Consider the following 27,804-nt stretch of genomic DNA (forward strand, 5'->3'; position numbering starts at 1 on the left):
GGGGAATTTGATTAACGGTGCCTTATTTAAAGGGTCCAGAGCAAGGTAGGCACACTCCTTTAATCCCAGCACTTGCGAGGCAGTTATCAGAGGATCTCTGTGAGTTTGAGACTAGCTTGTTCTACCGAGTGAGTTCCAGGACAGCCAAGGCTCAACAGTAAGACCCTGTCTCAACAAAAAATGTAAGATACATAAAGGGCTGGTATCATATTCATGGTGCCTAAGCAATGGGGCCCCATACTATTTCAAAGACTGTTAGTCACTACTAGGGATCACCAACCATCTAGCAAGGACTCTCCATGCCCCACACTTGCCTCCTTGATCCCATATGCACTTCTGGGTCCATCATATACCCTTGTCTGTGAAGCAAAGGAGCAAGTACAAGTGGAGATCCCACAGCCTAGCCTGGGTCTATGCTTTTGTCTTGTTGGTGCCCTTGCTGGTTTGACCTTAATTATTCCTTCTGTGAAAGCTACAGACACTCACAGGACAATGGAAGCAAAATTTTATTCCTCTTGGCTGGGAAAGAGAACTCATGGGGTGGTTGTACATGGGACTCCCACCCTCCCAGAACCAAAGAAGACATGCTCTGGCACCAAATGGCTCCCTCTGCCCAAGTGAAAGCCCAGAGGAGGCAGGTGAACACAGCGCAGGGCAGGGACGACTGCAGTGAAAAGAGTGGCCAGAGTGATCCAGGGGAGGGAGGGTCCAGGGCTCAGGAAAGGAAAAGAGGCTTCTTGGGGATAGGACAGGTCTAGGGATGCTCTTTGCCATGGGAGCTTGTGGCTGGCACAGGTCTCAGGCTCAGGGTACCATGATGCGGTACGGGCTGCCTGGGATATGCTCATCTCCCCACTTGACCACCAGTGTGTACTCCCCTTTGTCCTTGAGCAGGTAGGAGACACTGTAGAGGCGGCTGCCCATGTGTTTCACCAGGATCTCTTCACAGGGTGTCCTTGGGCCATGCACACCCACCAGCAGCATGTTGTTACCTAAGGTGGGAAGGAACAGGCCTCAGTGACAAGCCTTCAATCCTTCCTTTGGCTGTAACTGCTCTGCGTTCTTCTCCCCGTTCCACACCCTGTCCCTTGCCTGATGAGGAACCCCTCTGCCCCAGCAAGCTTCTCAGACCCCAAACTCCCCACCGGGAGAAATTCCAGCTCCTCTAAGACATCTCACTATTATGTCATGTGCCCTGATGTTTTGCCTGAATGTCTGTCTGTGTGAGCTGCCGTGTGGGTCCTCAGACTTGAACCCCAGATATCTGGAAGAGCAGCCCTTAATTGCTGAGCACTCTCTCCAAGCCCAGCTCCAGGAGATTTTCTTGAGGGGCAGAAGGGAAGGCAGGAGGCCCAAACAGAAGCAACAACCAATACCCCTAAGGGCAGTCCCTGTTATTTCTGGCTTTGTGCTTCCAGAAGCTAAAAGCAGGGCTACTCACCTGCCTTGCTGCAGTCCACTGTGAAGCTGCTCTTCTGGCCTACATAAGCCTTGCTCAGCCCCAAGCCTTTGGCTACTACCTTGCTGACGTCAGCAGGACCTGGACCTGAGGTTGCGTGCTGGGGAACAGTGGCAACTTTAGTCAGGGAGTCCACAAACACAGATGATGTCTCATGGAGGCTGTGGTTGCTAACAAGACGAGGGCCTGCAGGGCAGAATGGGTGAGGTTAAGACGTGGCTGGAGTAGAAAGTCACTGCGGAGTCACCAACAGCTTAGCCTGAGGCTCACCTGTGACTTTGGCTTTAAAGGGGCTTCCCCCAATGTGATAGGGGCCACCATACTTGATGGAGATGAGGTAGCTGCCAGGTGCCATGGGGGTATAGGTGACACGGTAGCCCTCGGGGCACTCCTGGCAATCCATCTTCACCTTGGAGGGGCCATCAATGGTAACCGAAAGGGCACCAGCTCCAGCATTGCTCGTGTTCACGATGAACTCAGCTGGACTCCCTGCGAGCATGGAAGGTCAGGCAGAGGCTCACTGGCTTCCCTGCCTTCAGCCACCCAGCACAGCCTTCATACTTCCACATGCCTCCTGGTGTTGGGACTGGGGGTCCACATTTGAAGCTATACCCATGAACCTACCTGTAACACCACCTTCCAGGCCTGCTCCATAGGCGGACACTAAGCCTGGGTCCCCTCCATGCCCAGGCTCCCCAACTCGGATCTTGAAGGGACTTCCAGGGATGTGAGTACCATTGAACTTGACATCAATCAGGTAGATGCCGTTTTCTCGTGGGATGAAACGCACAGCATACTTATCTGAAATGCAGGACATGCTATGGGCCTCGGATAATTTTCTGCATGTAATTAGCAAATGGTATCTGAAGGAAATAGCCTTGGTACTAACATCCTCTTCATCTGTCTTGTCACCAGCAGAAACACAACTACACCATGGAGACCCCTCTGCTTCCAGAGTTGTCAGCTAGTACCTATCCCAATGCCACATACATTCTGACTTCTAAGAAGTCTGAGTTAAGAAGTCTACTGGTAGCCGGGCATGGTGGCACACACCTTTAATCCCAGCACTCGGGAGGCAGAGGCAGGCGGATCTCTGTGAGTTCGAGGCCAGCCTAGTCTACAGAGTGAGTCGAGGACAGTCAAGACTACACAGAGAAACTCTGTCTCAAAAAACCAAAAATAAGTCTACAGGTGAGTTTTTTGGCCTGACAAGCAAAATGCCACCTTGCTGACTCCTTAGTGTACTGTTAATATCATGCTGCCTAGCCGGGCGTGGTGGCGCATGTCTTTAATCCCAGCACTCGGGAGGCAGAGGCAGGCGGATCGCTGTGAGTTCGAGGCCAGCCTGGTCTACAAAGTGAGTCCAGGATGGCCAAGGCTACACAGAGAAACCCTGTCTCGAAAAACCAAAAAAAAAAAAAAAAAAAAAAATCCTGCTGCCTATAGATTAGCAGGCTTAGAGATGGGGAGGGGAGAATCTGCTTCCAATCATGGACCTGGAAGAGGGTAAACTAGGGAAACTAATGTGCTTCAGTAGCTGCTGTTCTTCTAGCTGCAGGGATAGGCAATCTCTCTGGGCCAGTCTCTCTCATGTATGGCACAAGGTGTCCTTCCTAGTGGCCATGCTTCATGGAAAGCTGTCTCTTCGTGGGTGCTTATCAGTCTGTAAAGGGTTTCTTAGCTGAGGAGCCTGGTTTTGATTGCTAACAGAATCAAACAGTCAGACTGCTTCTAGTCAGCCAGATGACTAGACAGGGATAGAGCCTCACCTTGGTCAATCTCTGTGACATAGCACTCCTCCAGAGCTCCTGAGGGGCTGTGCACCTTAGCATCAATTGCCCCCTTGGCTCCATTCAGGCTGACTGCAAAAGAGGCTGGCTGGTTGACCTTTAACCCTGACTCCTGGAAGCACAGCAATTTGGTTAGACAAGATGGCTAGAGCCAGGACAAATGGGACAGCAGGAGACCCACAGGATCACTTACCCATCTGGTGTCCAACGTGGTTTAAAGAGGGAGAGCCATTGATCTGTGAGGGCAGCAAGCCACAGGCACACCCCCAACGTTATCCCCTAGAAGTGTTCTCCACAATCACACACCCAGGTAGCAGAAAGGGAAGGCGGCCCCACCCTGTAGGTAGCACTCGGCTCGAGCAGGCTGTCCCTCTTTAAACCTCAGCCCTGGTGCTCAATGGGCACAGGCTTCTGTTCAAAGCCTTTAGACCTGAGACACGAGAAAAACTCCACGCGGTGGACAGGGCACTTCCTGCCAACCCCAAGCGTGGGCTGTTCCCGGCCAGAGCAGAAGCCTAGCACCCAGAATTGTTTCTGAGTAGGCCACTCAGCTCAGGGCCGAGGCCTGCTTGCCATGTTGACTCTGGTCTGGCCGGGCCCAGAAGCCCCAGGTGGGCAGTTTCTCTCAGTGCCTCACCTGAAGACTAGAAACAGTAAGGCGGCGGGCGTCACCAGACGGAGAAGCCACAGGCACCACGAAGGGGCTATCAGGTATGTGCTCCTCGTTGAACTTGACTGAGACCTCATAGTCACCTGGACAGGAAGAGAACATAAGTCTATACAGGGGCTGCCACATATTGCCAAAGGCTAGCCTAATAAAGGCCTCTTGCCTTCCACAGCCAGCTTGGGTGTCCCTGGGCCCTCAAGATGGAGAACAAGAGCCTAGTGGAGACTATAACACCTGGGCTCAACACACCCACACTCGGGGCCTACCTTCCCCTACCCCAGCCATTTCTGTTCCCAGTACCTGGCTCCTGAACCACGTAGGCCACACCGCAGGAGCCATCCTTGCGATCCTCGAAAGAGATTTCAGCCTTGCTGGGGCCCTCAACAGCAATGGCCAGACCTCCAGCGCCAGCTTCCCTAGTCCAAATGCTGAACTCCGCTGTGGGAAAGCAGTGTGTGTTCATGAAGCGGAGGACTGCTTCCCAGCCTCAGCCAACTCTAAGCAAAGCCAAGATCAATGTGGCTGCTGGCTACATCCTCCAAACACCAATCTAGCCCCACCCAGGATAGCAAGAATTGGGCTAGTACACCTACCTGGCACTCCGGCTTCAGCCCTCTCCAGGCCAGGGCCTCCAGCACGGACCTTGTGAGCACCCCCTTCGCCCAGAGGCCCCACAGTGAACTGGAAGGGGCTCCCAGGCACGTGCTGGCCCTTGTACTTGACGCTGACTGTATGCATTCCCATCTCAGCAGGCACAAATCGGATACAGTAAGTATGGTTCTCTCCTTCCACAATCTCTGCCTCATGGGTCTTGCCTGAGGGGCTGGTCACCTGGGCTGTCATATCTTGGATGCTAATTTCTACAGGTAGAAGACAGCTTGGTCAACAGGGCCCTGTCTCTACTTGGCCTTAGGGTTGCCCTGGGAACCCTCCTGGTCTTTTCCCTACCAGGAATCTTCAGGCTGAGATCACAATGGCTGCCAACATTGGCCACAGAAGGGGCACGTCGCCTACGTGTGATACTCTCTTTCACTCGGCCCTCACCTGTCACCTTCACAGAAAAGGGACTGCCTGTAGGGAAAAAAACCATAGTCCATACTCTGCACGGGTTACAGGTGGGTTCTGGGGTGTCCAGGAATGCTGCCAATCTGCAGGGGAAGGCTGTGACTGCTCCCCTTACCAGGCACATGCTGGTCAGCGAATTTGATGTTGATGATGTAGTTTCCAGGCTCTGTGGGACAGTAGGTGACCCTGCATGTACCATCCTCCAGGTCCTCTGTGTTGATGTCTACCTTGCTAGGGCCCTCAATGGACAGACTGAGCCCACCATAGCCTGGTAGACAGATAACAGCTATAAGCCAGAATGCCAAGTGAAGCTATACTGCCCCAGCTTGCAGGCCACCACTGTTTACCTGCATCTCTGGTGTCAATAATAAACTCTGCAGGCTCAAAGGTATGACCTTCATGGAGGCCTTGACCAGACACCCTCACACGGCTGGCATCACCTATCTCCGACTGGCTGATCACTACTGGGATGGGACTGCTTGCCACATGCTGGCCATTCTTCTTCACGTGTACCAGGTGCTCTCCTGTCTCCTTGGGCACGAAGGAAATCCCTAGGCACAGGATAGGGCCATCAACAAGGTGTGGGCCCACAGCCTCCTTCCTTTTTTGAAATTGTTTGAAGACAGGATATCACAGGCTAAGATGTAACCAATGATTGCTTTCCCTGATTCTCCTGCCTCCACCTCCCAAGTACTGGCTCTCCCCTCCTTCCCTGAAACACTTGCCCCCTCTTAAAGTCTTACCCACATGGCCATTGCGCAACCGTTTCAGCAGACAGGGCTCCTCTCGGCCTGAGGGTGGCACCACAGTGGCTGTGAGTAGGCTGAGGTCTGTTTCTGAGATGTTGATAGGGATGTCGGCAGCAGAACCCACCTTTAGGTGGGACATACGCATGGAATCATCACCTGGTAAGGGGACAAACCATCAGCTACTGTAGAGCCAACCCCAGGAGACAGTGCCCACCCTGCCAACCATCCCCGTCACTCCTGATGCTCCTCACCTGTGACTCTGGCAGTGAAGGGGCTGCCTGGAATGTGCTGATCATTGTACTTGACTAGGATGCTGTAGTCACCAGGCAGCACAGGCAGGTAAGAGACACTGCATGTTCCATCCTGGTTGTCAGTGCAGCTGATTTCTGCTTTAGATGGACCCTCGATGGCCAGAGACAAGCCCCCTGAAAAGTATCACAGTGAGAGTGACAACTGCGCCTGGGGACACACTGCTGGACCTTCATAGGTGAGCTGACTTGATGGTTCAGCAGAGGCAGAAAGATAAGGTCAAGAACTCCATTCAGAATCATCTCCCACACCCAGCCCTCAGCCAACAGAGGACAGGATGCCCAGGCCAAGCTTACAGCTTCTCCTTACCTTCGCCCGCATCCTTGGTGTTGACAGTAAAGGTAGCAGGTTTGTTGACCACTCCGTGGGTAAGGCCAGGACCATAAGCAGTGACGTGGCCACAATTGACATAATCCACATAGAACTGCAGAGGGCTTCCTGAGGCCAGAATAGAAGCCACATGGATGGAATACTAGCCTCATCCACTTGTTGTTAGACTTTTGTTTTTGTTTTGGAAACAGGGTAGGTATCTCTGGCTGGCTTTGAGCTTCACTATGAAGCTGAGGATAGCCCTGAACCTTGACCCTCCTACCTCCAGTGCTAGGACTATAGGCATGTGTCACGATACCTAGTTTACTCAGTGTCTCATGCATGCTAGGCCAGCAGTCTACAAGTGCCCTATAAACACACCCCAGCCTGTTCTGAGATGGTAGGAATGGGGGTGGGGGTGGGCCCACCTGGGATGTGCATATTGTCATAGCGAATGTCCATTTCATGCAGGCCAGCTTCACTGGGTGAGTAGCGCACAGTCACAGTGCCATCCTTGTTGTCAGTGATGGAAGGCTGGGCCACCTTGCCTGAGGGCATTCGAACTTCCCCTACAACGCAGTAGCTTTGAGATCAGGACAGATTGGAACACCCTGTCATCACTCTTTCCAAGTTCCTTTCTAGACCTCACTCACCAGTGATTTCACCCTTCTTGATGGTGAAGGGGATGACAAGATCAAAGGGCCTCAGGCTGGTCACATCCAGCCCATTAACGCCCACCACCGGCCTCTCTGGGATCTGCAATAGAGACAGAAGAATCAAGCGAGGGGTTTCTCTGCAGATATGGTAGAACAGGGCCACGAGACACCCAGAAGGCCAGCTTCAAGTGTCCCTATGGGTTAGGCAAAGTGAGTAACAGGCCAGGCCAGGCCTTACCCAGGTTTGCTGACTACCCTGAGGATAGGCATACTGTGGAGCCAGCTGCTGAGGCCGTAGTGGGGTCTGCACTGTCGGTTGGTCCCCAGCCAAAGCCTGCAGGGCAAAGTCAGAGAGCTGGAGACTGTTGTCACAAAGGGACCTGGAAGGACAGTCTAAGACTTTCCCAGATCTCCCTGCCCACCCGTCCTTGGCCCCTTCTCACTGTAACTTGGAAGGGGCTGTTGGGCACGTGCTCGCCACCGAAGCGCACACAGATGACATATTTGCCCGGCTGCGGGGCAGTGTAGAAGATGTCAAAGGTCCCATCGTCATTCTCCACCACGTCCACATCTACCTCTGAGCCGTCAGGTGTGCACACAGTGCAAGTCACCTTGCCTTTGCCTGCTGCTTTTGTGTCCACAGTAATCACTGTCTCCTCCCCAATCTGGATGGTGGGACCAATGCCAGCACCTGCAAGGGCAGAATGGATCCCCAGAGGGGAGCCAGCAGGTGAGCCTGGCATTTGGGCTATCCCCATCAGCATGCCATCCACCCAGGCCTCTTACTGCTACAACCAAGCACAGCCAGCCCCAACCTCTAGCCCAACCCATACCCCAAGCTACGATGGTGAGTGGTTTCTCAGAAGGCAGGAAGGATTCTCCTGACCACCTCAAGCCCCTTTATGAGAGAGGCCCAACAGATGGTAGCCAGGTACCTGGGAGGAAAAGTAAAGGACCATCCCATCCCAGCACAAGCATTTGCTGCCACCTCCTCTGTCAACTCAGCCTCAGCTGGTACCATGGCCTATGCTGACAAATACCAGCACTCTGGCTAGGCCCATGGCTACCTGCGCCCCTGTGGCCTGGCCCTGGGCCCCATTGCTATGTGTGGACGCAGTGAGGCAGAGTCCTGCTGCAGTGTGGGGGATGTGAAACTTTCCTCCCTACCCACCCACCCACCCCCCAGGCCTGAAGGTGAAACTGGAGTTTCCTGACAACTGAGAACGCTTGCTCAACCAGAGGCTTGCAGTGAGAGGCAGCCCAGCACAGCCTAGCACAGGCAAGAGCAAGCAGCAGGGAGGCAGCAGGGTTAGCACCCATGCAGTGCATTACAGCAGGCTTGGCAAAGCAGTAGAGGCCCCCGCGGAACAGAGGACAGAAGGCCCAAGGCACCGCTGCAGGGTTGCAGAAGTAGAACATCGGAGCAGCCTCTAGGGCCCCATAATGCTTGAGAAAAGAAAAAGGACAGTGACGTTATGATCTGGGGCTCAGCTGTGGATGCTTGAGAGCTGTGGGTTTTAAGGCCTGACAGCAAGAGCACCCCTGCAGCCAGCCTCCCACAAGGAAAGCAGCTAGGAGCACCAAATCTACTTAAGGACCAAGTTTAAGGGGCCTCCTTGCCAGCCTGCCACCAAGCCCCACCCTCCCCCAATTGACCTCGGTCTCACACTGGCTACATGAGATTCAGATATCATCTTTAGCTATAGACCTGGCTGCTTGCTGCCTGTGCTGCCCTAGGAGCTGCCTGCACGCCTGTCCTGTATGCAGCTAAGAACGTGGGCCCTCTTCTGAAAGCTACTTGATTCCTCATTCCTGTACCCAGGCTCCAGGTGGCCAGCAAGTCTTAATCATAGCATCCTCAAAGTACACTTGTTAATTGGCTTAATGTCCCAACAACCACTGACCTGGCCCCAGACAACCTTCTAGCTTGCCCAAAGATGACTTCAGTTCCCTGGCTGGGCTCCCTGCCTCCATACTACAAATAATGGTCAAGAAAATTGAGGCCACTCCAAGTCCCTGGCCTATTCTGCCCTCCCCTCCCCTGTGCACACACACATACATGCCACACCTCCAATCCCATGGACTATTATTTTACAAAGCAATCTAGCCTCTGCCACAACACCCTAGCTGTCTTATAATCCTGTCCTTGGCCATCTACCCAAGTGCCTGGCCAACAGGTAAGTAGTTGCAGCCTCACATCAGTATCCCTGGGGTGTCTGTCTGCTGGGGACTGTCTAAATAACGTCACTGCTGAGGGAATAGGAGGAGAGAAGGAAAGAAGGAGCTAGGTCGCAAAGAATGCACTTTGGAGCTCTGAGGCTGGGCCAGGCCCCGCCATGCTGGCCACCCAAGCAGTCGACACTGGCACTACTGCACCACCAGCCAGCCCCACCCACTCATGCACCTCCCCCAGCCCAGGACACAGAGGCCCCTGGGAGGCAGGGATGGAAGTCTGTGGATCTGAGGAGGGCTGGAGACTCCACTGGGTGGAGGAAACCACCTTGTCCCCTGAGCCCATGCAGGAGCCCTTGTGAGAAGGAAGCACCTGCTGCCAATCCCTGGGTGCTTCCCTGGGATGCCAAGATCCCCAGACCCCAAAGTCCCCAGTGAGGTGCCTCCTAGGATACACTTCACCCCAAAGCTCTCAGCTGCAACCCGAGTTCTCAGATGGGGAAATGGAGGCCCAGAGAGGGGAGAACCAGAGCACTCATGCTTAGCTCCAGAAACCTCCCTGGGCCCTGACCCTCCAGCCCGTGGCCTTGCCTGCAAAAGCCTCCCCCACTCTGTCCTTGCCTAGAGCTGCAGCTGGAACTGTCCTGGGACTGAATTAGCAATGAAGAGGAAAGGAAAGTGCCTCTCTGGGCAGGAGGGGCATTGGGAGTGGCCCCAGCAAGCAGCTTACCTAGCCCGTGACCTCCGATTGACACTGAGGTGAGAGGGCAGAGAGCAAGGAGAAAGGTCAGGTGAGTCACTCAAGGGGGCGGCCCCCACTCCCACACGCCGCCCCAAGCAGCGAGCCCTTGCACACAGGCACACCCCAGCCCCTTGTCGAGTGCCTCCGTGGCCGATGGTGGGCTGGCTCACCTGTGACTGTGCATTTGCTGGCATCCCCTGTGGGCACAGCCCGGACACGGTATGGGGAAAGGGGGATCTCATCACCACCGTACTTGATGAGGATTGTGTACCGGCCTGTCACATCTGGCACATAGGCCACTGTGTATGTCCCATCATGGTTATCTTGGATGTGTGTCTTCTTGGGCTTGCCTTCGGGGTCCTGTGTGGAAAGCACAGGGGAGGAGGTTGGGTCCACGTCCAGTAAGGCCTGGATGATCTCAGACCTTCCATGGAATACCAAGTACGGGCATAACAAGGATAGCTTCTGGGCCCTCAACCCCCACGGCTACAGCAGCTGCCTGCCTGTGGCACAGTCCAGGGTGGAAGCCCCGAACGTCCAGCATTCTCTAACACAAAGAGCAGTCTAGTAGCCGGGCGTGGTGGCGCACGCCTTTAATCCCAGCACTCGGGAGGCAGAGGCAGGTGGATCGCTGTGAGTTCGAGGCCAGCCTGGTCTACAAAGTGAGTCCAGGATGGCCAAGGCTACACAGAGGGACCCTGTCTCGAAAAACCAAAAAAAAAAAATAAAATAAAATAAAAAACAAAGAGCAGTCTCGCCGGGCGCGGTGGCGCAGGCCTGTAATCCCAGCACTCGGGAGGCAGAGGCAGGCGGATCGCTGCGAGTTCGAGGCCAGCCTGGTCTACAGAGTGAGTCCAGGACAGCCAGGGCTAACACAGAGAGACCCTGTCTCGAAAAACCAAAAAAGAAAAAGAAAAAACAAAAAGAGAGAGCGAGCAGTCTGGTGCCCAGCCTCAGGCCTGGGCCTATCCTAGGGCACAGGGAACGTTGGAAAGATCTGAATGTTGCAACATTATTCCCCTCCTGTGAGAATATTGCATGTGGGGAATCTGAAACACTACAGGCTTTAGGTACCATGCTCAGTAGCAGTGAGTGTATATTTGGGGAAACTTGTTCCTTTCAACTTGGGAGAAAATTGCTACAAATCCTAATGTAGTTACATTGGCAGACCAGAAGCAGAGGCCCTGCCCTTTGAGTGCAGCTCTAGGTAGACTGGTTAGCAAGACTGAGCTGCCTGCTACCTGCAGCCCTACACTCCAGCTACCTGCCTCTCCCCGCTATGCCTGGAAGTGCAGTAGAGCCCAGGAAGCCAGCAAGCTCACCGTAATCTGCACAGCCAACAGACCCTCCCCAGCATCCTTGGCATCAATGGTGAACTCCACAGGCAGGCTGGCAGGCACACCAGTGGTGTTGAGTCCAGGTCCACTGGCCTTCACCTTACTGGCATCATGTGTGGGCAGCACCTTGACCTTGAAGGGGCTGTGAGATCAGGGTGTTAGGAACCATCAGAAAGTTTTCAGTACCTTGCCTGCCCCCAGCATGTAGTGAACGGTGCTTCTTACCTCCGTGGCACTTCTTCTTCCCCATATAGCACAGAAATGCTATAGGACCCTTCTCGGCTGGGCACATAGTTGACAGTCTGAGTACCATCGGCATTGTCCACCACATCCACTGGCTCCACCAGGCCTAGACCCCGTCCCAAGAACAGACCCTTAGGTTGGCTCTTTGCACCCGTCCCAACCCCATCTCACTGGAGGACTAGGACTTGGCCCAAAGCCTAGACCTTATTATGTCCTTAATTACCCAATTCTAGGAACAAGTCCAAGACCCCAGCGTATAAAACCTGCATCCAGGCGCCTTCATCGGCCCTCCCTCTTGCCACCTGTCTTCACTGGCCAAGTCCTGTCCATTACACCTTCTCTAGAGACCTGCCTGGCTGTGAGGTTACCTGAAGCCCTTCCACCATCTGCACTAGCCTTTTTTTAGGCCACATGCTGGGCCCTCCTCCCCCCCCCTCCAAAAAAATGATGCCTCCGTAACTCCGTTCCTAGGTATGTGAACTCTCACCTTTGGGTCCCTGAACTTTGACCTGCAGTGGGGCAACTCCAGCCTTGCTTGTGTCCACTTGAAAGGACTGAGGAAGGTTGGCACGGACCATGCCTGGGCTGAGGCCAGGCCCAGAACACTTGACTTTAGATGCATCTGTCACATCATGCACAGGGACCTTGAAGGGACTACCTAGGGGTTGATGCAGAAGGATGTTAGCTATGTAAGGCACTGTGGATATTAGCAAGCAGTCTTAGTTCCATCCTTGTCGTCATCTCCTCACCTGGCACTTGGTGACCACCATAAGTGACATTAAGGCTATAGGTTCCAGCTTCATAGGGGATGTATTCTACAGAGCAGCTGCCATCTTTATTATCCATGCATGACATCTTGGCCTCTGAGGGGCCCTCAACAGCCAAGCCCAGGCCACCTGTGCCAGCTCCCCTGGTTCAAACAGACAGTCTGTCAGTACCTGGGGTTCCCAAGCCTATTGGCTGCCCTTGCATCTTCAGTGGCTTATTTACCTAGTCTCCACTGTGAACTTGTTGGGTTTGTTGGTGGTACCACTTTGGATGCCTGGCCCATGGACACGCACCCGGGAAGGATCACATCCCTCTGTTACAGGCACCTGGAAGGGGCTGCTGGGCACAGGACTGCCATCGTAAGTCACATCCACGGAGTGTACTCCTGGAGGGCAGGGCGGGTCAGGAAGAACTGGGTTTTCCACTTTCTCCCTACCCTACCTAAGGGACCCCCAGCACATTCATACCTTCCTCATATGGCGTATATTCCACTTTGTATGTGCCATCACCACAGTCCTGCACATAGGTCTCTGTCAGGTTGCCTGAGGGGTTGGCCACACGGGCCTTGACATGTGGCCCTCCAGTTTGAGTAAGAGCCCGGGCATCTACACTAAACTCAGTGGTTGCCTCTCGGAAGACACCTGGAAAAAGCCATCATGAAGAGGCTGTGGTTAAAGGACTCTCTGCACCCTGGAACTGCTAACCCCACCCCCACCCCAGAAGGCCTCCTTACCTTGACCCTCAATCCCAGGCCCATAGCACTGCACACCTGAGGTATCCACAGCAGGCTCCACCTGCAGCTTGCTGGGGAAGTTGGGCACAGGCTGGCCACCGTACTTGATGGTAACAGTGTAAGCCCCAGGACAGAGAGGAATGTAGGTAATGGTATGCGTGCCATCACCATGGTCCTGAATGTATACTTCAGCTGGCAGTCCTGCCTCAGAGCAGATCTCAATCGTCAGCTCAGCACTGCCAGCGCTGGAGCAGTCCACTTGGAACTGCCCTACCTCCCCAGCAGTGGCTCGCTCCAGCCCAGGGCCTGAGCACTTCACCTTGGATGCATCAAAACAAGGAAGCACATGGGCCTTGAATGGGGATCCAGGAATGTGGGTGTCAGCAAAAAGGATGTTGATATTGTAGTCCCCAGGCTCGGTGGGCACATAAGACACAGAGCATGTGCCGTCCCCGTTGTCCAGGCACTCAAGCTGTGCTTCGCAGGGGCCTTCCACTGTCAGGCCCAGGCCACCAGTGCCAGCACCCTTCGTATCAATGGTGAATCGGGCAGGGGAGCCTGCATTGCCCCCCTGTAGTCCTGGCCCAAATGCCTTGACCTGAGGGAAGGAGGAAGTTAGAAGCAGCTACCAGCTACCATCCCAACCTTTCATCTGTCTCCTTTTGTCCTAGCTTTCCTCCTTGCCCAGAGACATGAAAGAAATAGGTTGCCTTATAGGTCACCCACCCATCAATCACAAAGGCAGAAATAACAAAGGGCCAGGACAAATCTGGAGAAGACAGATGTCCTCAGAAAGGAAGAAGGAAGATAGGCCAGTCATGGTGGCACACGCCTGTAATCCCAGCACTCGGGAGGCAGAGGCAGGCGGATCTCCATGAGTTCGAGGGCAGCCTGATCTACAGAGTGAGTTCAGGACAGCCAAGGATAGACAGAGAAATGCTATCTTAAAAAAAAAAAAAAAAAAGAAAGAAAAGAAAAGGAAGGTGGACCCTCCCCTTATAGCCTCCCAGACCCAATTACCTTGCTAGGTTTGGTGGGAGCCACAGCTTCCAGGGGAAAGGGACTGCCAGGCACAGGCACACCATCATAGGTCACTTCCACTTCATAGGGCCCCTCCTCACGGGGCACAAAGCGCACAACGCTGTTATCAGCTCCCAGGCCAGGCTCCACCTTGCAGGGCACTGCTGCACCTGAGGGACTTACAATCTTGGCTGCTACTTTGCCTTGACCGCCTGCACCCTTTGACTTCACTGTGAACTCCTGATCTTTGCCAACATCCACTTCTGTTGCAACAATGAAAACAGAGAGGGGGAGGAAACCAACCATCACTTAATCACGTAGCTCCAGATAACACTAAGCTAGATGGGGTTGAGTGGTCCTCAATGGCCATGACCAGTATAGCAACTACTTACTGTCAGCAAGGCCAGACACCTTGATCTTGCTGAGATCCAGGCTTGGAGATATTCCCACTGAAAATGGACTCTTGGGGATGTGATCTCCTCCATAAGTGACACTGACTCCTACTGGGCCCTGAAATAGGTGCACAAGTGTAGTGGTTCCTAATCAGTACCCCGATATCTTTGGCCTACAGCTGTCCAGCTTGAACAGGTATGTGAGAGACACTAGCCAATCCCCTTCCCAAGTGAGGAATTAGAAAGCCCATGCAGCAGCCTACCTACACCACCCTCACCACGTAAGGGATATGGCTGCAGCAGGTAGAGATAGCTACCTGCTGCACAGGAGTGTACTTGACTGTGTAGGTATTATCATGCTGGTCAATGATGTCCACGTCTCGCGCCGCATCTCCCTTAGCCAGCCCTGAGAACTGGACATCCAGCTTGCCTTTCCCAGCAGTTTTAGCATTGACCGTGAAATGGGTGGGTTTGCCAAGTTCAACACCTGAGGAGATATAACAAAATCAAGGCACCTACCAGGCGTGGTGGTGCACGCCTATAACCCCAGCACTCGGGAGGCAGAGGCAGCGGATCACTGTGTGTTCAAGGCCAGCCTGGTCTACAAAGTGAGTCTAGGACAGCCAAGAACACAAGATAAACCCTGTCTCAAAAAAACCAAAAAAAAAAAAAAAAAAGAAAATAGAGGCCCCCTACTCTTCAGTTCCCTGTCCTTGGTTCCCCTTCACATTCTACAGAACAGTTATCCTTACCAGTGCGACTCAGGCCAGGACCCTCAGCCTTCACCTTGCTGGCATCATGAGAAGGCTCCACTTTGACTCTGATGGGGCTGGTGGGTGTGGCCTATTAAGTGATGGGAGAAAAAGAGCTGGGGATAGCAGCATGCCAACACTTAGCAACCTAGGGGCTGGGAGCAGTAATACCTACCTGATCAGCAAAAAGGACCATGATAGTGTAGCTGCCGGCCCCACAGGGCGTGTACTTCACAGTAAAGGTGTCATTGTCATTGCGGATGATGTCAAAGTCAATATCCGCTTCAGTGGGGCCCACTACTCCAGGGGCACATTTGATACCGATGCTGACATCTCCTGGGGTTGAGAAATGGGGTAAGAAGAGGATGGGACTTTGTGGAGACAGCCTGCCCACCTACCTGTCTTCCCATTCAAGGCTAGACCTTACCCTGGCCAGCCTCTGTACAATCCACAGTAAAGTAGGTGGGTTCATGTGCCTTGAGTCCAGTCTTGGCCACTCCTGGACCATAGACCTTGACTTTGTTTGGGTGGCTGCCAGCTCCCACGTTCACCTGCAAGGTACAAAGGCAAGTGAAGAGCCATGACAAGCCTGTGGCAGGGGAGGTGAGAGGCTCCGTCAGCTACTACTGATAGACAAGCCAAATATTGCTGTTGCCTTAGAACAGGTACTGGCAGTACCTCAAACAGGTAAAACATGGTGCTGGGATTCTACTCCTAGAGAAATGAACACTTAGGTCCACACAAATACCCAAATGTTCCTACCGGACCTATTCACATAGCCCGAAAGTAACCAAATAGACATAGTGCTTTCCATCCACACAATGGGATAGAAAAAGTATTCAGCCATAAAAAGGTATGAAGCACTGACATGCTACAATGGTGAAAAACCTTCCCATGACACTCAGTGGGAGAGACCAAATGAAAATTGACAGAGTGAGTGTGGTGGTGCACGCCTTTAATCCCAGCACTTGGGAGGCAGAAGCAGCCTGGTCTACAAAGTGAGTTGTAGGCCAGTTTGGTCTATATGGTGAGAGCCTGTCTCAAAACAAAAGAAGTATACACACACACACACAAACACACATACACACACGGAGTCATACTGTGTGTATATTTAAGTTATATGTATACATAATTACATCTATATGAAAGGCCCAGAAAAGACAAATCCATAGAGCAGTGCTTGTCAGAGGCTAAAGAAAGGGGAGTGGGAAGGACAGGAGTTTCTTTGGGGATGATGAAAATATCCTAGACTATGGTGACGGCTGTGAATTGGAATGCAGTGTAAGTGGGAAAACTGTATTGCTATGCAAGCTTGATCTATTTAAAACTGCTATGGGCACAAAGGGGCTCTGGGGAGATGGGCTAAGGGTCCATGGGCGGGCTTACCCGGAAGGGGCTATTGGGGATGCTGACACCTCCCCAAGAAACCATGGCGGTGTGCTTCACTGGCTTTCTGGGCACATAAGAGCAGCTGTAGGTGCCGTTGCCGTTGTCCTTGACTATCGCCTCCACAGGGCAGCCCTCATTGTCCTGTAAGGCAGGCAAAAGGAAGCAGCCTGCTGGTGAGTACGTAGGCCTAGGAGGCCTAACAGCCCTGCCCCCAACATGGGTAGGCATCCCACCTGGACTTGAACTCGAAGAGGGGCCTTCCCAGCATGCTTGGCGTCAACTGTGAACTCTGCTGGCTTGTTGATAGCCACACCAGTCTTCTCCAATCCAGGCCCACGCGCCTTCACCTAGTAAGAGAGCAATCCAATCTCAGAAGACCAAGGAAAGGCCACCAGAGGCAGACAGGGAAATAAGTACCACAGAGTAGCAGGAGCGCGGTGCTAGGAATACCAGCTCGTGAGCGCAGCCTTGCCGACAAGATGGGATGATGCAAAAGCAGAAAGCCAAAGCCCAGGCGACTGTTGTATGCCCTTTACCCTGTCTGGATGAAAATCCTGGGGGGCCTCACGGATATCAGCCATGAAAGGACTGAGACGGATGTCCTCGCTGTTACACAGCACATGAACAGCATACTCGCCAGCCTCCTGGGGCCAGTAGCGCACATCACAGGAGCCATCCCCCTTGTCGTCACATTCAATCTTGGCCTGGGATGGACCTTCCACGGAGAAACCTAACAACAGCCATGAGTCAGTCCTATTGGTGCCCTGGATCCTTGCGTAGGCTGCCCTTGCCACCCTCTAGTCCAGGCACCCACTCTGAAGCCTCCAACTTACCCAAGGTGCCCACGTCATCACCAATGGCCTCTACTACGAAGTCTGCTGATTTGCCAACAACGCCACCTTCCAGCCCAGGGCCCCAGGCCCGCACCTTCTGATTGCCACACTCAGTGCCCACCTTCACCTCGAAGGGACTGCAAGCAAGAGCACCACACAGGTAAGCACCAAACGGCTGTGGGCCAGGCAGGAAGATGCCACTGGCCCCTCAGCAGGCAGATGGGGAGGTGGTAGGACTCAGAACATGGTGAGTAGTGGAGGGAGCTTACCTACGGCCAATGTTCTGGCCGCCCCACGTGATAGTGACTGTGTATGTGCCAGGGACAGTCGGGTGATACTCAAAGCCATACACGCCATCCCCTAGGTCCTTCTGCTTTACGCGCTCTTCGCCCTCTGCAAAGACAAGGAAGAACTCAGGCCTGTCCAAACATGACTGACCTGAGGCCCATCACCCACCACCCCACCAGACAAACTTACTGGGGCCCTTTACAGTGACCTTCAGCTCCCCGCTGCCAGCACCCTTTGTGTACACCTTGAAGTCAGCTGTCTCCTTCACTCGCACACCCTTAGGCTGGAGGCCTCTACCAACAGCCCGGCAGGCAGCTGGGTTACAGGCTGTGGGCAAATAGGCCAGCTGAGTTGCTGGGAATTGGGGCTGGGTGGTGTCCCCTCCCTTGCTACCCACAGAGCCAGGCCATTTGGGATTGGAGGGTTCCTCAGAGTTTGGCCCAACAGGCTGGGGAAGCACATGCAAGAAAGAAACTGAAATGGGCCATGACCCTAAAATCTGGACCCCAAGCAGGGACGTGGCAGGCTTTCTCCCACCGGCTTGACACCAGCCCCAATACCTCCACCCAGCCCTCCCCACCAAGAGGAAGATGGATCCAAGTACCGTTGACCCTGTAGGCAGAGCGGAAAGCAGCAGGTTTCTAGACAGCTGGAGCGAGCTCTTCCGAAGGTAAAAGCATGGAGGAGATGGAGAGGGGCAACGAGAGGAAGAGGAGCAAGAAGGGCCTCAGCATGGGAAAGGAAAGACAGTACTTGCCCAGACAGTGGAAGCCAGAGGCTGGGGCTCCCAAACAGGGGCTTTAGTAGGACAGTCCCAGTTGGCTACTCCTCCCCGGAGAGGCCCAGGCCAGAGCACCACAGTAGAGGAGCACCCATGGCCAGGCCTACCTTGGCCAACAGTGACAGTGTAGGGGCTGCGAGGGATGGGAACACCGGCGAAGGTGACATAGACTGTGTGGACCCCCTCCATGGTGGGCTGGTAGCTACAGCGATAGGTGCTGTCACCCCTGGCCTCCAGCTGAGGTTCCACTGTGCCTTTCTGTCCTGTAGGGTCCTGGATGACAACTTCCACTTCGCCCATGCCAGCTCCTGTCCCAAGGCACAAACTCAGCTCTCAGACTCCAGCACAGCTCTCCCCGATGGCTGGCTGGGCCTTGGCTGTGTCCCCTCACCTGCAGTGAAGATCTCAAAGTAGGTAGTCTTGTTGGCGATGTTGCCACTGGGCTCCAGACCAGGGCCCTGGGCAGTCACTTTGCTGGCATCTCCCTGTGACTTGTCCACATACACCTCAAAGGGGCTCTTGGCAATATGTTGACCAGCAAAGAGCACAGTCACCTATTCCCGGGAGGGGCAGACTGTTAGGGTGAGGTAAGGACCCCTCCACCCATGGCCACCAGCCACATTCTCAGGCAAGGACTCACCTTATGAGTCCCTGTCACTTCAGGGACATACCAGACAGAGAAAGTGCGGTTCTTGTCATTATTGGCAGTCACTTTCGCCTGTAATGGGAAGAGTGTTAAGAATAGCCCTTCCACAGAACATTCTCCACAGTTAAGTGGAGACTGGGGACTGACTGTCACAGTCACAGGATCTCTGGTGCCCCATATTTGGCCATGTCCCTTTGGTGGGGAGGCCCAATGGCACTCGGAGGAAGGATAGAGGACTACCAAGAAGAGACCTGATACCCTAGCACCATATTCAGGGGGAGGAGGTCCCCCTCGGTCACAGTCATAGGGAAGGGGGATTGGGGTGAAAGTGGGAGGGAGGGAGGAATGGGAGGATGTATGGAATGGGATAGAAAATGAGATGTAATATGGATTATTTTATCTTTCAATAAAAATGTGTTAAAAAAAAAAAAAAAAGAATAGCCCTTCCAAAGGGGGACACAGCAAGATCCTTCCCTGCCAATGGATAACCCTACCTCTTCCTGGTGGCCAGCTGGGTCCTCCACATACACCAGCACCTCTCCCTGGCCAGCACTTCGAGTCTCCACAGTAAATTCTGCTCTCTTCTTCACCATATTGCCTGTAGGCTCAATGCCTGTCAGAAGAAGATGAGGGAGCCATAGACCAGCTGGTAGGGCCACACCCCCACACCTCTATACCCCAGTTCCCAGACACTAAAGCAGTAACAGGGACACAGCATGAGACACTCTATCCCTCTGCAGGCTCAGGGCCCCTCCTCAGTGCACAAGCCAATCAGGCAGGTTTGTTCAATGTAAATGTCAACCCAGCATTGAGCCTGGCCTCAGCCCCGAGCTGTGTGTGCTCTTACCACCAGGACAGGCCCAGTCTGGTTTGCTGCACTGGTTTCCCAACCCCTTTTACACGCATGATCCTGACCGCTTCATCTCCAATTATAGAACAGCAGTACGCTGGATCCTCCATTAATCAAGAAGCTTCTCACAAGCCAGTGTGACTTATGGGACCAGGCTGGCCTTGAATTCACAGAGATCCGCAGGCCTCTGCCTCCCAAGTGCTGGGATTAAAGGCGTATGCCACCACTGCCTGGCTATGATTATTTTGGCTGGGCGTGGTGGCACATGCCTTAGGACCCAAGTTGAGAGAGAATACTGTCCTATGGCCAGGTATAAGTGTCCAGCCCTCCAGAATGCCACTGACCAGGCCCCCCTCACCTGGCCCATAGGCTCGGGCTTTCTTTGGGTTTAGTTTGGGCCGAAGAGGAGCCCCTGGCTTCAGCTTGGCCTTCGGAAACTGAGACAGGTAGGTCATAACAGAATGTTCATCTACGTTGGGATCCACAATTTCCTCTGGAGTTATCACCTGCCATAGACAGAAGACAAGAGCCATTGGGTCTCTCCTCACTATGACCAAGCAGCCCTTAGCTGCAGGGGCCTGCAGAAACACACCTGAGGAATGCCTAGCCAGTCGTCAGCCTGCTGCATGGCTTCCCGTGCATTGTTCACAGGCTTACTAGCGTCCCAGGAGTCCCAGTCAGGACACAGGCCTAGAACACAGAAGAGGCCATGCTGTGAGTCTGGGGCCTATAGGACTACCTTTTAGGTTGACCGAACAGCCTTAGCCCAAGATCTCCCATCTCTGTGCCCCTCACCTGGAGCACAGCTATCAACAAGAGCACCCAGGGCCCGGCCACTCTGCCAGTCCCGACTGAAGTTGGTAATGGGCAGCTGTGGTAGCTTGTTCTGAATCCAGCCTAGGAGCCTCTGCTTGGGTGTTTGCTTCTTGGCTTCCTCATCCTCCTCTTCATCCCACATGGGCATCGAGATGGAGTAGTGCAGGATCAGGGTCCAGATGAGGCCTAAAATCAGCTTCAGGTTCCCATCCACAATGGCCTTGCTGTCTATGGAAGAGGGGTAGCAGCACTGGGCAATTAGGGTTTTCCCTCACCAAGGCCAGCAAGGGAGAACCTGGGTAGGCAGCATAGCAAATCGATTAGGTGACAGAGGCCCCTTCCAGCTAGGGGTTAAAATTGGATCAGGAGCCCTCTGCCTAAGGCCCCTAAAGGGTATAAGGAAATATCTAGTGATGAAGGAGACTTTGTGTATGAGGGGAAGACACCCATAGAACATGGTAACAAAAGTGCAATCAGGGGGACCCTGCCAAAAACCTCAGGGCCCAGAAGGTGATGGAAGAGCAAATGAATGAGATGAATGCTTTGCAGCTGCTCACATCAAGACTTGCCCCTACCTCTTGGGAATCTATGGGAACTGGGAGAAGTGGCCCAGCCCTAAATGGTCTAGAAACAGAGCCACTGACCTCAAGCTGGGCTAGAACCAAAGAAGAGGAAGGCTAGGTTGGCAAAGAGTAATTGGGAAATACAACTGCTGCTCCAGGGTGGGGGATGAGGCAGGGGAAGTGGAGGTGTTGCCAAGGATCCTTGTGTAAAAGGGTTGAGCCCCACCCTTTGCTACTTCCTTGTCCCCCACCAAGCTAGAAGTCAAGAAGTGGCACACGGGGGGGAAAGGGCCACAAATCACAAGAACTGTTTAGTCCTGACTCATTGAGGCTTATAGGGAACTTCTGGGGTAACCACCCCCATAGCCCCACTGAAGGAGGAAAAGGAAGAGTAGGGTGGGGCTGGGCTAGCCTGCCTCTGGTGCTAAGGGCCACTTGGGAGCCCCTGTTGCAGAGGTCTTAACTTGGGTGGTGTCCTCAAGTCCTGCTGCTTCAGCATAACCTGTTTAGCTGCCTACTTGCCACCTAACGGGCTAGGTCTTGGGCAGCCACCAGGCTTACCACAAGGGAAGTGGTTAGGGCGGGAACCATGAACACCCATCACCATGGCAACCCTTCTGCACCCCACCCAAGGCCACCTCTGGGTCTTAACCTCCTCAACGGTGGATGGCTTATGGTGGGTAGCATTTTCTACAGCTCATTTTTGGAAACCCTACAGGCCTTCCCTGTCATCAGAGAGTGTTTATCTAGTGAGTCAATGGGGGCGGGAGGGTCATGAAAACTAGAATACCATTGAGAGAGCCCTCCAGGGCAGGTGGCATCCCAGTCCAGTGAGACAGAACCTAGAGGCCCATCACCTGAGCCTCTTAAAGCAAACAGGTCCTGGCCCCTTGTAGATGCTTTTCATTGTCCCAAAGCAGTGAGAGGGTGGGGGAGGAAGGTCAAAGAAGACCAAATACACAAGGACCCTACCCTAAGTCATAGGTCCAGTTTAAGAGCCCCAAGGAGAACATAGGTCCTTAATAGCCTCCAAAGGGAGAAGACAGGCCCACCAGCCCAGGAAGGTACAGCTGGTCCCTTCCCTGGTCTGCTTAGGCAGCCTATGCCAGCTATGTACCCCTTCCAAGAGGAGAGGACCAGGGCCTAGGGTTGGGAGGCTGCCTGGCTAGATGGCCCCGCCCCATCCCACCCCTTATCCCCAGCCCCTGGGCCAGCCGGCCCCCTCCCTCCCCTAATCACTGTTGCTTTCCAACATTTTTTTGCCTTATATGGCAAAGCTCTGGGAACTAGGCCTGCTCCAGCCAGCTCACAAGGAGGAGGGGAGAAAGAAGGCGGGAGGAGACCCCCCCCAAAGAGCTGGGGTGTGGCCTGCTTTCCCACATCCGGTTGCCCCCACCTCAAGACTCAGAAATGACTCAGCTGGCTAGACTGAGCCTGGGACTAGGGGTGGGCCTCCATACATCCACGGGCCCGCCTCTGTGGACATTCCAAAGAAAGAATTCAGCACTAGAAAACTGGCCTGAGGGGCCAGGAGAATCTTAGTGCCTCACTGGTTTAGCTAACATGTACCATTCCAAAGTTGTAAGAATAGGAGAAAACTTTTTTTGTTTTTTGGCTTTTCGATAGAGGGTTTCTCTGTGTAGCCTTGGCTGTCCTGGACTCACTTTGTAGACCAGGCTGGCCTCAAACTCACAGCAATCTGCCTGCCTCTGCTTCCCAAGTGCTGGGGTTACAGGGCGTGCGCCACCACGCCCAGCTTAGAAACCCCTTTCTATTAAGGAGAAAAGGTCCATTCTTCTACTCTCCCTGTTACATATGCCCAAGTTACCAATTCTAGTGCCTGTCCACGAGCAGTCCCTACTTTGGAAAAGGCATGGGATCCTTCAAAAAGCAATATCAATGTCAATCTCTCCAGTTCAATGACATGGACACTGGGCTAGCAGTAAACCTTTCAGCCAGTCTCTGCATTCTAGATACTGAAAAACTAAGGTTCACATTGAAGCAAGAGTTTGATTCATTATAGACAGCAAAGCTGGCAACCAAGCACACTATGGCCAGGTGCACTCAGTCAACCATACCCAATACACCCGGGCTGCACTTTTGCCAACAATAAGCTCCCACCTCCAAGTTCTCCGGAAAAGACATAAACTGGGGATTTGAACTACCTCCCATGGGGGAGCATGTTCCAGGGCAAGAAGCTGAGGGAGTCTAGCATAATAGGAGCTACGAGCTACAACCTCCACTTTAGAACTACAGAGGCATCCAAAGGATAGAAGGGTCCTTTCAAAATTGCTGTTGTAGTGGGAAAGCATGGACGTCCCAGGGATGGGGTGCGGCTCGCAGGGGCAGAAGCCTAGTCTGTGCCTGTCCCACTACGGTTACAGCGATGGGGGCGAGGCCTACAGAGGATGTGAGCTCAGCCTGGGAACAGGCCAGCAGGGCACAGCAGGCGGGGTGTGCGTAGCGGTTTGCATGCTCAACAAGGCCAGCCTGCGCGCCTTTGTTCTCGAGGACCTCGCTGAACAAGGCAGCCGAGGGGCCTAGGGGTACCCTTGGTTGTGTGGCAGCTAGGGAGGAGAACTGGGAGGGGGGCTTTAGGAGGGAGGGAGGGGGAGGGGGGGGGGGGAGAGAGAGAGAGAGAGAGAGAGAGAGAGAGAGAGAGAGAGAGAGAGAGAGAGAGAGAGAGAGAGAGAGAATATGTGTGGTGACCACGCCCGCACCCGCGCGGTGCCCCAGTGTGGCCCGCACCCTCACCTATGGACACGAGCTTGATGCTCTCACGGTCCAGGAACTCAAGAGCCACCGACACATTTTCGAGCTGCATCTGGCGGAAAGTTGGTCGTTGGTTGTGCTTGCGGTGCATCTTCTTCTGGCTGAGTACCTCTAGCAGCGCGATTAGCCGCAACCCATCGCTCAAGTCCGTCTGCAGATTGGCGATGCGCTTGCTCACGCACTTAAGGTGCTCGTTGCACCAACGAGTAAACGTGTTCTGCTGGATTTTCTTCCATGGTGCGTCCTCCGCTAGGTCTTTTTCGGTAGCCGGCATCTCAGCGTCTCGCGTATCGGTACCGCTCCCAGGAGCCGCGCCCGCCGCGCTCTGGCCAGAGCGGGAGTGAGAACTACTCATTTTGAGGCGCGAGGAGCGGAGGGGCGGTGCTGCAGCCTCAGCAAGGGGACGGCCCTTTAATTAAAGCCGAAGGCACTTCCGCACGTAAAAGAACAGGCACAGAACAGATGTTGCGCTGCGGGAAAAGCGAGCCCTTTAAATGCAGGCGAAGGGTGGAGCCAGACGCAAGGTTTCCTTGGGGCGGAGCCTCCGGGTGGGGCTTCTGGGCAGCCCGGGCTCCACCTCGCCCCGCCCGTTGGAATGCCCCACAAAGTCGCCCCCTCCCCCCACCACCACCACTACCACCATCACCACCACCACCACCACTGCGCTCCGCTTAAGGCAATTCAGCTCTCCTGCTTCTGGGAGGGTCTTTGAGCCCCAAGAGCACAAGGAGGTTCCATAACATCTACTATATTACTACAAGAAACGGACCTCAGACCTAGGAAAGGTTGAGTAGTTCTGTCACAGGATTGCTCAGCTCCAGCCGGCACACCCTTACAAGGGACTTTCTCCCCCCTCCCCCGCAAGGTCTCTGCAGGGGGCGGAGCGAATAGGGTTCCTGAATCATTTGGACGCCACCTGATCCTGCACCCGCCTCCTCTATCTTCATTCCCCACTCTTCCCGAGTTTAGGGTTCTCAACTTCAATTTGGTCCACAGCAATGCGAAGAGTCCAATCCCGAGAGCGACCCCTTCCAGGGCCCCTGGCGCCGCCGCGAGCTCTTTGTGTGCACAAAGTGCAGAGAAATGGCTGCCAGGCAGGGCTCTCATCACCTCTACTCTCCCCACCCGTGCCCGCTAGTCTTCCAAGTCTCCAGGGCCCTGGCCTGCACACCTGCACCAGCCCAGCCCCACAGTCTTCCTCTCTGCCCCCTAGTTCCATCCGGGAGGAAATGGGGCGGGCACTGGGCCAGGAGGCCGCCAGCACAACCAAGTGGCCTTCCAAAGGCCCAAGGCATGCCAACGGGCATAACCACAGGGTGCCCGCTGTGTGATGCTTGCAGACGGGGGGGGGGGGGGGGGGGGGGGTGCACCTTGTGCCTGCCTAACTCACCGTTCCATCCACCCTGGGCCCTGAGAAATTCTGGGGTGGGGGTTTGGGGGGAGCTCTCATCTGGTAGAGTAGAATAGCCCCTAAGCTTGCTGTGACCTTACAGATGTGGAGGGGCTCAGCGATAGTATCCCAGACTACTGAAGGAAGGAGACTCGCCAGATGTCAAGACTTGCTGAGGAGCATGGGTTATGTTCCCTGCGTAGTGTACAGCTATTAACTAAAAGTTAATTTTATGATAGATAATTTCTGGGTGTACTGATGAGGGTGCTATGCCGAGGCAAAGATGAGCAAAGTACAGAGGCAAGAGAGCTGTAGGGAGACACTCACCACCACCCTCTTCAGGGAAGTGAACTCAGCTTACCTGTGCCTTTCCCACGGTAGACTCCTTCCATCCACCTTCTCTGTACTTCAAGCCTCAGTAGAATGTCCCCCAGCTGTGTTTTACAGAAAGGCAGACCTCTATCCCTACTTCTCGAGTCTAGCAATGATTTATCTTCTAAAGACCAGTGGCTGAAGGAGGCCCTAGGTTGGCCAACATGTCATACATGCCCAAATATGGTTGACTCTCCTCTGACCTGGCCTGTCTGCATTGCCTGTGGCAGAGCTATGATAGAGCGATGCTCACAAGGGGCACCACCTCTCAGCATGTTTATCTTGAGACTGTCTATAACCTCACCAGTCCAGTAACATTTTCAGGATGGAACCCCCACACACCCCTATCCCACCTCCAGTCACCTCTCTTTTCATATATACCTGCACCAAGTGAGCCAAAGAGAGGGTTCGGGGACAGGATTCAGACCTGTGAAGTGGTAACCCACAGGAAAACTTCCAGAGGGTCACTCAAGGCGCCATTAGAGTTATGCTTTGACCTACTGAAGAGCAAATCCCCATGCAAGGAATTACATCAGTAAATGATTTGCCACTCCATGCCATTTGAAGAGAACAAGAAAAACTGAATCATAGTAACGGACCACACGGAACTTGGGTGTCCCAGCTTCCAGCCCTATCATTTGGCTATTTAAGGGGAAAGAGGAATGTTGTGTGTGTTGGAGTGGGGGGTCTTGTCCTTAGAATGGACATGGTGCCACCACCAGATGTCGCTCCATTCCCAAGACCCAGATGGAGCAGCCCCAGGAAGCCAAAATCCAGCTCTTTCATATTTTCCCTTATTTGGAGTAGATTCTTGGATGTTAGACACACCCCGCCCACCTCCCCTCCCCACCCCACCCGCCTCAGACCCCAGGCCAGGCCCTCCCACAGGGAACCATAGGCCCAAGCCCACCAACTATACTGGAACCCTATTTCTAGCCCTGTGTAGCCCGGGGGCAGCAGGTGAGAAGGAAGCAAAAAATCGCCAAAATGAGACCAGTGCCCCTAAGGCTAATCCAGGTGTGACAGAAGAGAAGCAGATTTCCTGAGCTCTCACCTTGCTCAGACAGCCTGGGGCTGCAAGAGACTGTGGGTGGATTTCTCCCATTTTTTCTGGCCCAGGTCTGGGTTTGGGTTATGCGGATGGTGATGTTTATGCTCTAGCTGGCAATGAAACAACCTGACTGGAGCTCTAGCCGGCCATCCCCCTGCCACAACTCTATTATCAGCTCCCTGTGCCCAGGTCAGCAGGGGACTCTCAGATGCACCGTTGTATCATATCTCCTGTATCCATTCTTGGTGTTGGCTGGAAAATGCCCTTCCAAGTTGCCACTCACTCTTATCCCTAATCAAGGCACTAATCTCCAAAGAGCTTTCTTTCCCAGAATAGCACACAATAATGACCAGTTTATGAGTGCCCATCTCCTGCCAAACACTCAGATACCAGCCCCCTTTTCAAGGGCCTCTGTGCGCTGGAGCTCCCAGATTCCTGGACACAGACATGAGTTTGTGGGAAACTATGCAAGGCTATGACTGGGACCTGAGTCCACACCCAAGCTGCACCTGGCCTCGGCCTCCCTGCCTGCTTTCCAGACATTTCCCCAGTTCACCAGCCGCGCACCTACTGTCCGACAACTATCCAGTGTGGAGCTGGCCACAGAGCCCTCACCTGCTGTCCCTGCAACCGCGGGGTGGCGCCCAGCTCTCTGCGCCCACGCTGGACACCTCAGAGTGCCGCTGGCGTCCGCTGCGCGCTGCGCGCCTCCACGCGAATGGGCCGCTGCTGCCCGCCTTCTTGTTGGCCGCATCCCCGCCCCACGCCCGCCCCGCGACGGGCCCGGCCCGGCCCGGCCCGACAAGAAAGCCTTAATTGGTAAAATCGCCCGGGAGCCCGGGGGCGGGGAGGGGGTGCGGGGGCGCGCCACAAGCTCAAGTGCCCGGGCT

General features: G+C 54.1%; 1 protein-coding gene across 2 annotated transcripts; it reads right to left on the minus strand.

The window, feature by feature from the left end:
* Positions 1–463: 463 nt before the first annotated feature.
* On the minus strand, positions 464–27,657 carry Flna (filamin A). 2 transcript variants are annotated; one of them, XM_051142236.1, is made up of 48 exons: positions 27,530–27,657; positions 24,084–24,571; positions 20,746–20,994; positions 20,543–20,640; positions 20,309–20,456; positions 19,595–19,713; positions 19,095–19,172; positions 18,846–19,008; positions 18,562–18,762; positions 17,863–18,000; positions 17,655–17,778; positions 17,386–17,522; positions 17,089–17,282; positions 16,786–16,899; positions 16,550–16,693; positions 15,591–15,714; positions 15,339–15,499; positions 15,164–15,254; positions 14,729–14,898; positions 14,412–14,529; positions 14,020–14,282; positions 13,000–13,597; positions 12,734–12,907; positions 12,489–12,651; positions 12,248–12,408; positions 11,986–12,156; positions 11,481–11,604; positions 11,241–11,397; positions 10,089–10,278; positions 9,907–9,930; positions 7,448–7,695; positions 7,243–7,338; positions 7,002–7,104; positions 6,777–6,917; positions 6,349–6,477; positions 5,982–6,155; positions 5,725–5,886; positions 5,329–5,532; positions 5,097–5,249; positions 4,865–4,987; positions 4,510–4,776; positions 4,217–4,354; positions 3,887–4,002; positions 3,229–3,361; positions 2,084–2,260; positions 1,730–1,948; positions 1,442–1,645; positions 464–992 (listed from the first exon to the last, which is right to left on the minus strand). In XM_051142236.1, the coding sequence occupies exons 2-48, from the start codon at positions 24,454–24,456 to the stop codon at positions 805–807; spliced, it is 7,944 nt and encodes a 2,647-aa protein (XP_050998193.1). In that variant the 5' UTR covers positions 24,457–24,571; positions 27,530–27,657; the 3' UTR covers positions 464–804. The 2 variants fall into 2 exon arrangements, with proteins under 2 accessions (XP_050998193.1, XP_050998194.1); XM_051142237.1 differs by lacking the exons at positions 9,907–9,930; positions 27,530–27,657.
* Positions 27,658–27,804: the final 147 nt, after the last annotated feature.

Source organism: Acomys russatus, chromosome X (assembly GCF_903995435.1).
Source record: "Acomys russatus chromosome X, mAcoRus1.1, whole genome shotgun sequence".
NCBI lineage: Eukaryota > Metazoa > Chordata > Mammalia > Rodentia > Muridae > Acomys > Acomys russatus.

What these genes read in the sequence shown, in the direction of transcription:
- Flna (XM_051142236.1), bottom strand. Translation starts at nt 24,456, where the DNA reads ATGAGTAGTTCTCACTCCCGCTCTGGCCAGAGCGCGGCGGGCGCGGCT. An exon ending in AAGTGACAGGGACTCATAAG is followed by an intron (nt 19,009 to 19,094) that starts GTGAGTCCTTGC and finishes TCCCGGGAATAG; the next exon opens with GTGACTGTGCTCTTTGCTGG. An exon ending in CTTTAAAGCCAAAGTCACAG is followed by an intron (nt 1,646 to 1,729) that starts GTGAGCCTCAGG and finishes TCTGCCCTGCAG; the next exon opens with GCCCTCGTCTTGTTAGCAAC.